Genomic DNA, 15,038 nt, shown 5'->3' with positions numbered 1-15,038 from the left:
CTTTTGAATGGTCGCCAGATGTTGATTGATGCCAGAGATCGGGAATTACGATGTTTATGTCCGTAGTAATTTCGGTATTCGGAATGTTGACGATTTGAAGGTAATCGAGAACTTCAGAACTTCGGGTTGGCGAGTGGTAGATAATCAGCTTTTGGGATATAGGTGGTTGGGTCTTCGGCGAAATGTTGGGGACTCGTGGTATATAGTCTTTGGAGGATGACAGTTCCCTGCATGGCTACTCTGGAGAAGATGTTCAGGTCGTCTTAGGTTGTTTTGTTTCGTCAGCTCACTGTTGGTATGTTCGGAAGCAGCTGTCCAGGCCTTATGAGATGATTCGGGATCCGTTACAGTACAACGAGCCAACGACTCCTCTGATAAAAAGGAATCTCCTGCGGGACAACGAGCTGCAGACTCCCGTGGCTGAAGACCCTATATAAATGAATTTCTCACCATTCAATTTAATGAGAGCCAGTTCAAAAAGGATTCCGAGCTAACGAATCTGGGACAGAAAATGATTCAGAAAATCACTAACTACCCTTTGGCAAGCCCCAGCCAAACCGAACACCATATGTGATTGATATTACCAACTAAATGAGAATTATTTGCCTTAGGCAGTAAATGGCGTATTGGCAAAAGTTGAATTGCCAGTAACACTGCATCTCAAATAGATCGGAACTCGTTTGAGTTCCGCAGCTCACTTTGGGTATGTCCAGGAGCAGATATCCAGACTTTTTGAGATTGATCGAAGTGGTTATGTTCGAGTTTAGCTGTTTGAGTCGTCTACTATGGCCAGGAAACTATTCTGGATAGGACTTCGGTTTCGGTGATTTATCTGCTGCGGGATAACAGGCCACAGACTCCGAGTCGAAGCCCCTCTGTAAATGATTTCCCGACCACTCAATTTGATAAGAGCCAGTTCAAAAAGTATTCTCAGCTAACGAACGAGGACAGAAAATGATTCAGAAAATCACTAGTTTTTTTGAAAAGCCTCCAGCTAACCCGAATACCATATGTAATCGGAATTACGAAGTGAAAGAGAATTATTTGCCTTATCCGATAAACGGTATATTACCGAAAGCTGAAATGCCAGTTACTCTACACTGGTTTAAAAAAGATCAACAAACGTGTATTATTTTTTAAAGATCAATAAAGCTGGAATTTAAAAAAAATATTTTTCAAGGATCAACACATGTGGAATTTTTCAAAAAATATTTTAAAACAACAACAACTTCGATTTTGTTATAAAATTATATTTTTATTTATTTTTTTTTTTTTGCAAGTGCCTCCCAACGTCTCTTGCCTTTACTAATCTTCCCGTTTTTATCTCTTCACTCTCTTTCCAGCCCGACTCCGAAGATGACATCTCCTATCTGGAATGGGAAATGGTGCGAGTTCGTTTTGTCAAGGCCGCCACCTTGGAGCGTCTGGTCGAAGCTCTGGCCACCGATGATGGTGAACTCGAATCGACTTTCATCAATGTTTTCCTCAACACCTATCGTACCTTTTCAACATCCAAAGAAGTTCTGGGTCTGTTCATAAAACGTTTCAATACGCTGACGGAGAAACAACGTATCGAAGACATCAAGCACAAAGATGATGTCGATTACGACCCCAGCGCCACCGTTCATGAACAGCACAAAAAAACTCTAGTCTCGGTGTGGAAAATGTGGCTAAACGGCTTTCCCGAAGATTGGAATGAGGAAAATCTCCGCTATTTAATAACGTTCACTAGCAAACATTTACCAAATTCCGATTTACATTCGCGGGCGTTGAATCAATTGGAAATGATATTGCGCCAGCAGGTTTACAGCAAAAAAAGTCTGCCACCCTGGTTGGGTGATCAATTTGCCGATCTGTATTTGGCACCGGAATTTCAAAGACGGGCCTGTTTTCTGGAGACCTATCGTTTTCCCCGCATCGATGTGCGGCATTTTGCCGAACAGTTGACACGAATGGATTGTGATTTGTTTAAGAAGGTGATATCGCATCAGTGTTTGGGCGCCACATGGTCGAGGCGGTCACAGGGCTGCTGCGAGACGGTGGTGGCCACCGTAACACAATTCAATGAAGTCTTATATCGAGTCATAACAAGTATACTGATAGAGAGAGCTTTGGAACCACAGGTGGGTGTTTGGAAGGTCTTCAGTGCCGAGAGATTTGAAATTATTGTTCTTTTTTTGTTTTTTATTTTTCCAGGAAAGAGCAGTGTATATAGCAGTATGGATAGATATAGCTCAAGAACTGAGGTTACTCAAAAATTTCTCTTCCCTGAAAGCCATTGTAACTGGTCTGAATTCATCGGCTATATATCGTTTAAGTAAAATCTGGAGTGTATTGCCAAAGGAAAAGGTGAGTCCTTGGTATTTGGTGCTATTGAAGGATTTAATTGGCTTGTCGCTTGTGTCCTTAAGGGAGACTGGGATTGTGGGGATCGACAGAAATTAGGGTGTCATATCTATGAACATGGATCTACGTCCAATACCAATTGAAATAGCTGCAGCACCCAGAACGTAGTTGGCTTTGCAAGGCTTCTTAAATTCTTCAGCCGAAATGAATGGAGGGTTGGGGTCTGAGAACGGTGCTCACTACTCTGTTTTGTAACATGGCCTATGTGACTGCATCAGGATGACCTATCTGGGGGTCTTGGTGTGTTAGTACCTCATTCGTATAGATTTTGACTTCTCTGTTCTAGTACCTTATTCGTACATTTTGTACTTCTGTCTCTAGACTATTAAGGTGTTCCATGACCCGTTCGGTACCGAGTTACGAAACATGTTTGCTTCCTTAGATTATCCACTGGTGTCGTGAGAAGGTCCAAGGTCGCCATTTTAAAAAGTATGAATACTTTGCATAGATGCTGTCGAATGTGACCTATATCTATTTCAAAATTGCTCCCAGCCATTAAATTGAGATCAGAACGTTACTGAAACCCTATCGAAACATATATTTGGAAGCTATAGCTATATCTGAACCGATTTTCAACAACTTTGATGTACTTGCTTCTAGACAGAATCCGGTCGGATGTGGAAAAATTCAGGTCATTTGGACTGATATATGAACCGATTCTCAACAATTTCAATGTTGTTGCTGTAGCGTTAGTACATGCAAATGTTTGCGTTCTGCTAATCTGGTTCCAGCTCCAGGTATAGAAATGCGGCTACTTTAATGGACTGTAGCCAGAGATCTTCGGGAGTGAGTTGGGTAGGTTGGCTGTGCAATTAAATATGTGCACCGTATTGTGCGGGCCTGTATCACACGCCGGGCAGGCTTCACGCACATCTTCATCAATTCGTGCCCAATACGAATTGAGACGACTACAGCTGACGTTCTTCAGCTGCAATGGATGGGGGTGGACTCCGGGGATGGCATTCATTTTATAATTGTTAATAGCATCTGCGACTGCATCGGTATGAAAGCTACTCAGACCTGCCTGATAGGCTTCTTGATCTAGAGATTCTCTCTTGTAGCGTTGGACCTCCCTCTATAGATCATGTATACCCTTCCTGACACGCCTGGGTGGGGGAGATTTATTCACCATCACATATGATGGTTGGGATGACTCTCACGGTAACACCCAAGCAGGTACTGCAACGTAAGCATATGATTATGTTGACGTAAGGGAAGGACTTTCGCCTCCTCATGTAGATGGTCCACTGGAGTCATGAGAAGGCACCCTGTCGCAGATCTCAGGGCAGCGTTCTGGCAGGTCTGGATGTGCATCCACTGCGTAGCACTGGTATTCGCAGACCATATTGGAGCCGCATAGTTGACCACAGACCGATCTATCGCGTTTTAAGAGGTCAACAAGGTTTCTTTGTCCGCACACCAAGTGCTGTCGACTAACGCCTTGAGGACCTTCTTCCTACTTTTCATCTTGTCGCAGATAGCTGTGGCCTGCGTGGATGACTTGAACATGTTGTCGAATGTGACCCCTAGAATCTTGAGGTAGTTCGTGGTCGGTATTAGATTCTCCTTGACCTGCAAATTCAGCTGGGTTCTTATCTCCGCAGACCATGTGGTAAAGAGTGTGGCCGTTGATTTCGTGGCGGATATTTCCATATTCCTCGTGTGGAAGTATGCAGCAAGCTCCACGAGATAGGGGTTCAGCCTTTAGCATATGTCATCGACCACTGGGCCCGACGTCATGATCGCGTAATCATCCTCATACGTTACGATCTCTATGCCGTCTGGAGGGCGAGAAATTCCGGAAAGGTTGAGGTTAAACAGTTCCGAAGATATCACCCTTCCCTCTGGGGTAACACCCTGTTTCACTCTACGGGCTTTGGACTTCTTGTTCCGGAATTCCACATACGACTGGCGTCCACACATATAGTTGATTATCCAATTTTTCAAACTTGGCCGGAGGTTGGTTCTCTGCACAGTATGGCATGATTGACCGTATCAAATGCCTTTGATAGGTCAAGGGCTACCAACTCTGTTCTGTCACACAGCTTGTTCTGGTTCAGTCCTCTACTAATATGTGTAAAAATGGCACCAATTTCAATAGGTATCGTCCTTGGGTCAAACAAATGTTGTGTGGGAAAAATTAATCTCAATCGGATAAATAATGCAACCTGTATTTTGTTCACAAAAATACATGGACAGATAGACGGACGGACTGACATGCATAAACCGATTCAGAAAGTAATTCTATGAATATCCTCAAAAGTAACCATGGATCTACCTCGCTTCCTTCTACATGTTACAAACAAATGCACAAAGACATAATACCCTTACCACCTTGTGGCGTAGGGTATAAAAATCACGAATGGAGGTCTCTCGGTCCTTGAAAAACTATTCTTTAAAAATCCAATACTATTGGTCTGTTCGTCCGTTAAAAAAATATTCTTAAAAAATTCACGATTATTGGTCTGTTGGTCCTTGGAAAAATTATTTTAAAAAATCAGGATTATTGGCCAGTCAGCCCCAATAAAATGTTTCTTTAAAAAATCCCCGTTTGTTGGTGGATCTTGAAAAAATAATCTTAAAAAATTTCCCATTTTTTGATCCTTGTCTTTTGGTTTTTCATTTTTTTTTTTTCAAATCAATTCTAATATCGTTTTTCATTTTAGCTGGAAATATTTCAAGAACTTGCCCGAATTTGTTCTGAGGACAATAATGCTTCAGTTCAGAGAGAACTGCTGATACGGGAGGGTACAGCGAAATTTGCCGAAACCGTGGGTGAAAATGATCGTCACATGCAGAAGATAATACAGAAACAGGTAAGTTCATGCTTCTCACTTTTTAAAACCCCTAATTAATTTTGATTTATTTTACCTTACAGAGCACCCACACGTCACACGGTACCATACCCTATTTGGGTACGTTCCTAACTGATTTGACAATGATTCATCAGGCCAATCCGGATACGGTGGGTGAAGACAACCTCATCAATTTCGAAAAGAAACGAAAAGAATTTGAAGTTTTGGCAAAAATTAAACTACTACAAGGAGCAGCTAATACCTATAATTTGGAAGAAGATCCGTTGTTTAATCGTTGGTTCTATTCAATGCCTGTGCTGACGGAGGAGGATGCCCACACGCTGTCATATCAATTGGAACCACCACCACCAACTGCGCCAAGGAAAAGTAACACCTCATCGAATATGTCATCGGCGAATAGTTCAATATTGGGTCATAGGAAAACCGATTCGATTGCTTCGAACTCCAGCAGTGGAGCGGGATCACAGTTCTATTGTGAAATTAGTTCGCATAATAGTTCCAGGCACAATTCGTTGGATAGAGAGGCCCACAACAACCATATGTCGGCAACTAGTAGTGTTTCGAATTTATCCCTGGATTCAAGCAACTCCGGCGGAGGCCTCAATAAATCCAAAATGATACACTCACAAAGTTCAAATGGTCTACTGCGCAGTAGTCATGGCTCGACCAGTGGGTCGCATACACCCACTCATGTCGGTTCACCGCTCATTAATGCCCAGGTTGTGAATTCACCCGGAGCCAATGCAGATTTTTATATTGTTAAAATTACCTTGGAATCGGAAACAATGCCCCAGGATGGCATTGTGGTGTACAAAAGTATGATGGTAAAGAATAATGAACGCACACCACAGGTGATACGTAATGCCCTCATGAAGCTGGGCATTGAGGATGATGCCGACAATTATACGCTGGCCCAACGGCTGCCCGACAAAGATGTTGATTTGCCACGCAATGCCAATGTTTTCTATGCCGTGGTGGTCAATAAGAATTTTGAGTTACGTTTTATTTTGAAACCAAATCCGGAGCGTATGACAAATGGTGGTGGCAGTGGTGTGGGCGGTGGCATCCATGGTAGCAGCGGTGGCAGTCGTAGTAGTCGCAGCAGTAATAGCTAGTGGTTAACTAAGACCCTGTAAAATTGCGGGGTCTTGGAGTTTAGCTATGGAACGAAAAATAAGAAACGCAGACTATCGTATTTTGCATGTCTGGGTGCTTTACAGGATATGTATTGGAAATTGCAACCCATACACATTATTATTGTTTAGTTTACGACAAAAGATATTGTCGTGAGAAGAAACTGAAACAGACACACACACAAATTCGTTTATAAGTATATATATGTATGTAAATGTAGATGTATGTATTATATATTTTATTTTGTATGTAACCACAGAGTCGAAATTTCGATTTCTTTTTGTATAAAGTGAGGTTAGAACTTTAAATAACATCTTTAACTGCCTATTGGCCTTATATGGAAGGCATGATGAATTTCGGGGTTTGTTCAAGAGGGCTTGAGGAGAAGTTGAAAGGGGAAAATGTAGGGCAAAAGAAGCACTAACGACATATTAAGAGCTTAAAGACCTCTCGAGAATGTAAAGACGGGACTTTTTCTAAACCAATTTGTTTTTTTTAACTGCAATGACTAGGACAATTGAGGAATTTATTGCTACACAGGGATATTTTCCAAGTGGATTGACGGAAAATTTTGGTTTCTGAGTGGCATGCATTGTGTTCGGAACCTTGAATATTACCGCTTTTTTTGTAGCTCCACAACTTGAGGGGTATATTGCCCAGTATTGAAACTTCTGTTAAATAATATTTGGTAAAGAATAGCTTAAAATATGTTTTTAATAATTGAGATTTGCATAACCTTTGAAATTCTAGATGCAAGTCGAAACGACATAGTCCCAATACCACTTTTGATAAGGGCAGGTTATTTGGTAGGGTATTTGTGCCTTGAAACAAAGACATCTTGGTGTTGAAGCGGTGTTTAGAACACCAAATTGAATATTCTGTAAAAAGATGTGTGATAAAGACTATTTCAGAGCTATTTAAAATATAGGCTTCACATTCTTAATCGGAATAGAATTTTGAATTTTTCATTTAGAACCATTACCATTTTTCAACTTCAAAGGTTAGATGATAGATAGACCCTCAATTTTTTCACTTAAATAATGTCTAAAAGTTTTTGGGAAATAAACACTGACTCTACGACGCCTACGGTTTAAGATCTTTTCTTTTTGTTTTGAGGATTTCTAACCGGTCAAGACTCTGACCCTAATACGAAACAACTAATTGGAGTTATGAAGCTTAAATAAATTTCAAATTCACGAAAGTGGATTTTTGTGGAAAAAAGCGAAATATGAGAAATTCTAAGCCTAGATAATGGAATTCGGAGCCCAAAATAATAAAATTCGGATGAAGCATCCAATCCACTTCTATGTCTGACCCCACACGACCCATACCGGTTGTGAGACTTACGTGCTTCAGCTCTTACGGTCTGACTCTTATGAATATCGTCATTGTCATGTATCATTTCAGTCCTATTCGTAGATGGAAGATCTGTTGGACACGCCCCATTGCCAGTTTTGTAATTGGTATATTGACCCATGATTAAATAAGTAATACGAACATGCTTCTTGACTCCACCCGACCCATAGTGATATTCGCATATCATTTCTAATTAATTTAGATCCATTGCCAATAGTTGGTCTGGTTCATAGACCCAAAACTGTAGAATAAAATATGAAAACTTCCACTTCTACGCCTTACCCTACAAGAGCCTTAGTGTGTTATCGTTTTTGAAGCTAACTGGCTTCAGCTTTTAAGACCCGTCCCTTTTGAGATGATCCATTACAAGTATATGGAATATCTGCTAGATCCAACTCATTACCAGTTCTATATAACTGGTGCATTGACTTTTTTATAGAAGTTATTCAAACAAGACTTCTTTTAAGTTCTTAAACCGACCCGACCCATTGAATGCTATTTGCGTACCATTTTAAGTTAATCAACATCTATTCTCTGCCAACCCCGCTTCTCCTCTTTTTTCCTCCATTTCAGGGTCTAGAACCGAGTATTCCTCCACCTGTCCCTCTATGGAGGAAGCCACATTGTGATCATCCAGAGCTGGGGATACCTCCTGGGCAATTCCCGTATCACCCACAAATTCTTCAAACAGCAGCTTGGTAGTATCAGAGGGACTTGGCATTGTAAGAAGTACGACCAGCATATCATTGTAAATATGTCGGTCATTCCACTCATAATTTTGCACAAGTTTATCTGTGCAGCCTTGACGGTGGGAGTTCTTGGGATCTTATATTTGCACTTGGGAGCAAATGTTTTCAAGAAGTTTCCGTCTGTCCAGTCGGTTTTCTCTGCAGCTTCTAAAGAGCTTGAGGGGCAGTTTGCAAAGAAGGTGTCAATATCCGCCTTGGTCCTCAGAGAGATATTATAATCAAGATCTACATGAGTCAAATCGTCGGATGGGGGAGAAGAATTGGTGCTTGAGGTCATGGTAGTCCTGGGAAAACGTTTTCCAGGAAGCGAGGGCTAACTTTGTGAGATAAGGTTTTATATCAACAGGGGTGTACAAATAGAAGATTTAAAATCAAAGGAAGACTAAACTAGGCCGGTTTGACAAGTTAAACTACAAGGCACAAAGAAAAATAGGAACAGAAAACAAAAAAAAATAAAATAACTGGAAAGACAATTTCTGATTTCCGTATATATAGAAGTTTTTTAATTTTCTTTGAATCTTTCTTTTTAGAAACGATCCTTTACAAGTAGATGGAATATCTGGTAGATCCCACCAATTTTCCAGTTTTATAATTGGTATATCGATCCATTTCAAAAGTATTTTTCCAAAGATGGCTTGCTTTAACTTCTTGAACCGAACTATTAAATGATATTTGTATCAATTCAAATAAGACCCTTTACCAATTCTCAGTCTGGTACAAATGCCCAAAATAAATGAATTTGGATGCCTCCACTTCTATGCCTGACCTTCAAGAAGCCAATCTTGCTTTAACTTTTTATTTTATATCCGACTCAACCCAAAAGAGTGATATTTGCATATCATTTCAAAGACCTATTACCAATCTCCGGATTGGTACATACCTCCATGTAGAGTTTGGATTCCTCCACTTTCTATGCCTGACCCAAGAAGTTATCGTTTATGAAGCTAATATGCTTCAGCTTTTAAGACCCCGACACATTTTTGTATCACTTCAGTCTCATTGAGAGCCCTTTTCAGTTGTAAAATTGATTTATAGACCCAGAATTCAAGAAGCCATTCGAAGCAGTTTTGCTTTAACTTCGTGATTCGATCCGACCCGATCCAACCCAAAGAGTGATATTTGCATATTATTTCAAAGACCCTTTACCTATTCTCGGATTGGTACATTGACCCATATAGAGTGTGGACATCTACTCTTCTATATCTGAACCGACACGACCCTTGGTAAATTAACGGCTATAAAGCCTATTTGCCTTAAATCTTTACGACCCAACCCGACCCTTGTGATGATATTTTTGGTATCATTGCACAAACATTTAGACCCCGATACTAGTGTTTTCATTCGAAGTTTGAATGTCTCGTCTTTACGACACAACCTAACCAGGCTCGATTCAAAGAACAAATCAATTTTAAAGGCATTTTTCATGTGCAAATTAACGTTTTCCGGTTTTAGTAGGTTAAAAAAAATATTTTTATTTTTTTCATTTATTTATTAATAAAAACACTTTTATTTTCTAACACATTTACTATTAACTTTACGTTTTATAATTATAATATTGTGAGGTTCGTAGTCCGATTTTTTATAAGGACTAAAAAAGATGATCCGTTCCCGAACTGATGTGTTCAAGGTTTCCGTGTAAACTGATTTTTAAAAATTAATAATTGACAAGGCAAACTGATGGCTTCTTGTTACTTTACTTATTCAATCCTATTTCTTGAATTATTAAAAATAAGAGCAAAATCAATCGATCGCTTCGCATTACTTCATTTATTAAAACAAATATTTTAGATTCCCATGATCAGGCGATAATTTAAAGTTTTAAATTACAAGACATATTTTTGGTGTGTGGTCACCATGTGATTTGTTAACTATGATCAGGCGATAATTTATAGTTTTGAATTACGAGAAATATTTTGGGTGTGGTCACCATGTGGATTGTTAACTCCCCCCTGTCTTAGGAGAGACGTCCCGGATCTCTTTCATTTAATTCATAAAGTTCATTGAGTTTTTTCTTTAATTCTGATAGAGCGAATTCCTTCAATTCTTTTTCAGTCCTTTTTACATTTTCTTTCTTCTTACTTATATACATTTTAATATATTTTCTTAATTTAAAAGATATATAAGTTGTTAATATTAATACAAAGATTATTATAATGGTTATTAGTTTGTGATGGCTACTACTCTCATCTTTGCTTATCTTTGAGGGTTAAATTATTAATGTTTTCAAATTCCATTGTTTCATTGAATATTTCTGTTACATCATAAATTGGAATTTTATTATTCTTTAAATAATTCTTTATAATTGCTGATGGATTTTCATATCTTATATTATTAATGTTAACATTGTGATTCAATAAGACCCTTCTAATTTTGTTGAATTTACAATATTTTTCCTTGATATTGAAATGACACCGTCTTTTATTATTTCCAACTTGTTTTGGCTTTTTTACAATAATTTGGCATTTAGCTTCTTTTGAATTTAAAATTTTACTTAAGCATGTTTCTTCGTCTGCTTTTTTACAATATGAATTATGTGTTTCCTGTTTACAATTTTTCACATTAGTGAAATAATTTTGACATTTTTGACAATTTCGTGTTCAATATTTAATTCCGTTTTATTAATGCTGATAGGTCTTACATCATATAACTTACATAATTTATTTATTATTGGATATTTTATATATACTATTACACAATCTTGAGCTTGAATTACTTCAAAAGATGAGGCGTCTAATATGTCCGTGAGTGTTATTCTTTTTTCTTCTATCTTCATGATTTGTCTGATTTCCCTAAGATTTAATAATCCTGTAAATAATATGTTTACTTTTGCTAGACTAATTGCATGAATAAGATTTATCAAGTCCGTTAAAATCAATCTATTTCTTTTTCGTACTATTTTGATATTTTCTCTTGCTTCTTTATTAGCTTCAAATTGATCCGTTAATTTATTTATTATGTTAAATAGTTTTGAATTAATCATGAATTGTTTGTTACTATTTATTATCATGTCATTAATTCATACAAAGCCGTCGTATGTGAGTCGCATTAAAAGAGTAAACATTATTAAAGCCCACATCTGTAAGAATTTATTTTATATTATCTTTGTGAATTATTCGGTTATTACTATATATTAAAACATTATGTCCTAAGTCCTTTCTGTTTCCTATAACATGGTCCTAGTTTATTTCTTTCATTTAATTTTTTTCAAATATTATATTCCTGTCCTCATAGGAGTCCTCTATGCGAGTCGCATTGAAAGAGTAAACATTATTAAAGCCCACATCTGTAAGAATTTATTTTATATTATCTTTGTGAATTATTCGGTTATTACTATATATTAAAACATTATGTCCTAAGTCCTTTCTGTTTCCTATAACGTGGTCTTAGTTTATTTCTTTCATTTAATATTTTTTTTCAAATATTATATCCCCGTCCTCATAGGTTCTAAGCTGTCGCTTCTTATTTTCTCATTCTAGCATTTTACCTTGAGATTCCTTTAATTTATCTGGTATGTTACTATGTTTGACTTTGTTAAACAATACTTCAACTGGTTGAAAGTTAGTTACCGAGTGAATTGTTTTGTTATATTGCTGTACTGCTTTATAAACCGCTTCAATAGGATCAATTATTTGGTACTCTTCTTTAATACATCTTGTCATTTCTATTATGGTCGAATGCACTGTTTCACCTGTTGGTTTTACTGTGTCCTGGTGGACAATATTTTAGTTCAATTTGCATTCTTTGCATTAAAGATTTGAATTGTAGGGATGTAAATCCTGGTTCATTGTTCAACTCCAATATTTTCGCATTTGGGAAAACCTGTAGGATTTCTAGAACTTTTTCTTCTAGCCTGGTTTTATCTTCTATTTGTTTGATCGTTAAAAATTTTGAATAGACGTAAATACATGTGAAAAATATTTTATTTTCCGCATAAAATATATCTAAATGGAGATTCTCTCCTTCGAATTGTGGGATAGGTGCTTTTCCTATTGGAACTGTTGCTGGGTTTCGAACATATTTGTTTCTATTACAAATTTCGCAATTTCTAATATATTCTTTAAGTTCCTTTATCATAGTTGGCCAATAAAATTTATCTTTGATTTGATTATAATTTTCATAAAAATTCCTGTGTGCTTGAGTGTGTTCTTTTTCAATTACGTTCTTTTTATCTTCCGATTCTGTTACATCCAGTGGCATTAGATTTGTATGAAGAAATGTTATTGATGGAAATGTTTCCTTTAACATATTTTGATTATGGTATATAGTTTCTGGTGTGCAGTATATTGCTGTTGATAAATCTGGATTTAAATATTCAGTTAATATAATTTTTAAATTTTCAATTGTGTCATAAGTTATCAAATGTCTTTTTTTTATCAAAAACTGTTAGTTGTTCATGAGTTGTAAAGTTACCTGAGTGAATAACCAGTTGTTGCTTGAAGACTTTTTTGTTTCTGGGCTATGAGTCATATCCAAACATTCGCTGGAATGTTGAGTTTCTAAAGAGCTGATTGATTTACTTTCTGAAGATTCGCTTGTTAAATCTGTAACTTGATTTAAATATTGGCGTGATAACGCGTCTGCTACAACATTTGTTTTTCCAGGTCTATAAATAATATTTGGAGAATATTCCTCCAATAAAATTAACCATTTTTTATTCGTGAATTTGGATTCCTCGGTGAGACTGAGAAAGTTAATGGTTGGTGGTCTGTTTGAATTTCCAGATTATTGGTTCCATATAAATAATTTCTTAGAGTCTTCATAGCCCATACTATGGCATATAACTCTTTTTCATTAGTTGCGTAGTTTTGTTGGCATTTATCTAATGTTTTTGAAATAAATATTAGTGGTCCATCATCTTGTGATAAAACTGCTCCTGCCGCTTCGTTTGATGCGTCAGTTGTCAAAACGAATTTTTTTGTATAGTCTGGTTGAGTTAATTCCACTGTATTTTGTAAAGAACTTTTTAATTTTTCAAAAGCTTGCTTTCCTTCTTCATCAAATTCAATACATACTTTACTTGATGCTCTTTTTGATATTTTTCCTTTACCAGTTAAATTCTTCGTTAATGGTTTTGCTATTTTTGCATAGTTTTTTTTTTATAAATTTTCTATAATATCCTGTTATTCCTAAAAATCCTCTTAATTGTCTTATCGTTTTTGGCATAGGATATTCCTTTATAGTTTCGATCTTCTTTAGATCAGTTTTTATTATTCCTTCTGCTACAACGTAGCCTAGAAATTCCGCTTCTTTTTTATAAAATTTGGATTTTTGAATATTTTTATTTTTTTCTTTTATTTATTAATAAAAACACGTTTATTTTTTAACACATTTATTCTTAACTTTACGTTTTATAGTTATAATATTGTGAGGTTCGTAGGCCGATTTTTTATAAGGACTAAAAAAGATGATCCGTTCCCGAACTGATGTGCTCAAGGTTTCCGTGTAAACTGATTTTTAAAAATGAATAATTGACAAGGCAAACTGATGGCTTCTTATAACTTTACTTATTCAAATAAAAACAAAATCAATCGATGGCTTCCTATTTCTTGAATTATTTAAAATAAGAGCAAAATCAATCCATGGCTTCGCATTACTTCATTTTTTAAAACAAATACTTTAGATTCCCATGATCAGGCGATAATTTAAAGTTTTAAATTACAAGACATATTTTGGGTGTGGTCACCATGTGGATTGTTAACTTGCACGACCTGACCCGACCCGACCCGACCCTTAACCAATTTATTGAGGAAGTATTTCAAAGTTGTTTTGGCTTCTAAACCCGAAACAAAAATTGATGTTTCTACATCCATTCAAACTATTAAGACCCCGCACCAGTTGTGTGGCTGTTGTATTGGCTCTGATCCGTTGTAAACGTTATTTAAAGTTAGGAACGTATGCAGGTTAGGGTTCCAAAGTAGAAACTTTTCTACAATTGTTTGTTTATTTGGAAAAGTACATTTTTAGATAGTTTAGTCCACTTCTATATCTAACCCGACTCTAACTGAGGCATCAGCTACAAACTGTTGCACCCAACTCAGTACTTGTTTGAATTTTGAGTTATCCACATTGAACTTGACCCGACCCGACCCGACACATTTAATGATAGTTATACTAAAATAAATTGGCGGAAGTTTTGAGACTTTCACTTTAGACTCAGCGCTGACCCATTATGACCCACTACAATTTTAGTAACTGGTAGTTTATGAAGCCCGTCTACAAATTATACCTAAAGACCCGACTCGTTGTTTTGGTTTTATTTTTAAAGTTTTTAAATGATTTTTTCTAGGCTAGGCTTTTTGCTAAAATTGGTATAGCGGCTCCGAATTCAGGGACTTATTTCAAATTTATGCCATGAAATTTTTAGGTATGAATCAAATCGTTCTAAATAAAGAAATTTTATAAAAAAGGGATCCTAATCGCCTTGTCAGTGTGTGTATGAACTCCAAAACATCTATAGATTCCGAAAAGAAAATCATTTGTATTAGATGATTATGTAGTTTCCAAAAATGCCCTAACAACATTCAGAATGTCCCGGAATTGAAGACATTTATCATTTTTATGGCTTGTTCATCTGATC

At 36.8% G+C, this 15,038-nt stretch overlaps 1 protein-coding gene across 3 annotated transcripts in view; it reads left to right on the top strand.

Annotated features, from left to right (window-relative positions):
* LOC101891529 (ral guanine nucleotide dissociation stimulator-like 1) overlaps window positions 1-8,119 on the top strand; it is an 85,154-nt gene extending 77,035 nt beyond the window's left edge. For all 3 annotated transcript variants that reach the window (XM_011294211.3, XM_005183471.4, XM_011294212.3), the window contains 4 exons: window positions 1,344-2,123; window positions 2,197-2,349; window positions 5,073-5,222; window positions 5,285-8,119. In XM_011294211.3, coding sequence (XP_011292513.1) covers window positions 1,344-2,123; window positions 2,197-2,349; window positions 5,073-5,222; window positions 5,285-6,337 — 2,136 coding nt within the window. In that variant the 3' untranslated portion in view covers window positions 6,338-8,119. The remainder of the gene's footprint in view (window positions 1-1,343; window positions 2,124-2,196; window positions 2,350-5,072; window positions 5,223-5,284) is intronic.
* Window positions 8,120-15,038: the final 6,919 nt, after the last annotated feature.

The sequence above is a fragment of the Musca domestica genome, unplaced genomic scaffold, assembly GCF_030504385.1.
Source record: "Musca domestica strain aabys unplaced genomic scaffold, Musca_domestica.polishedcontigs.V.1.1 6, whole genome shotgun sequence".
NCBI lineage: Eukaryota > Metazoa > Arthropoda > Insecta > Diptera > Muscidae > Musca > Musca domestica.
Note: the sequence above shows the minus strand (reverse complement) of the source record. Positions and strands in the feature narration are given on the sequence as shown.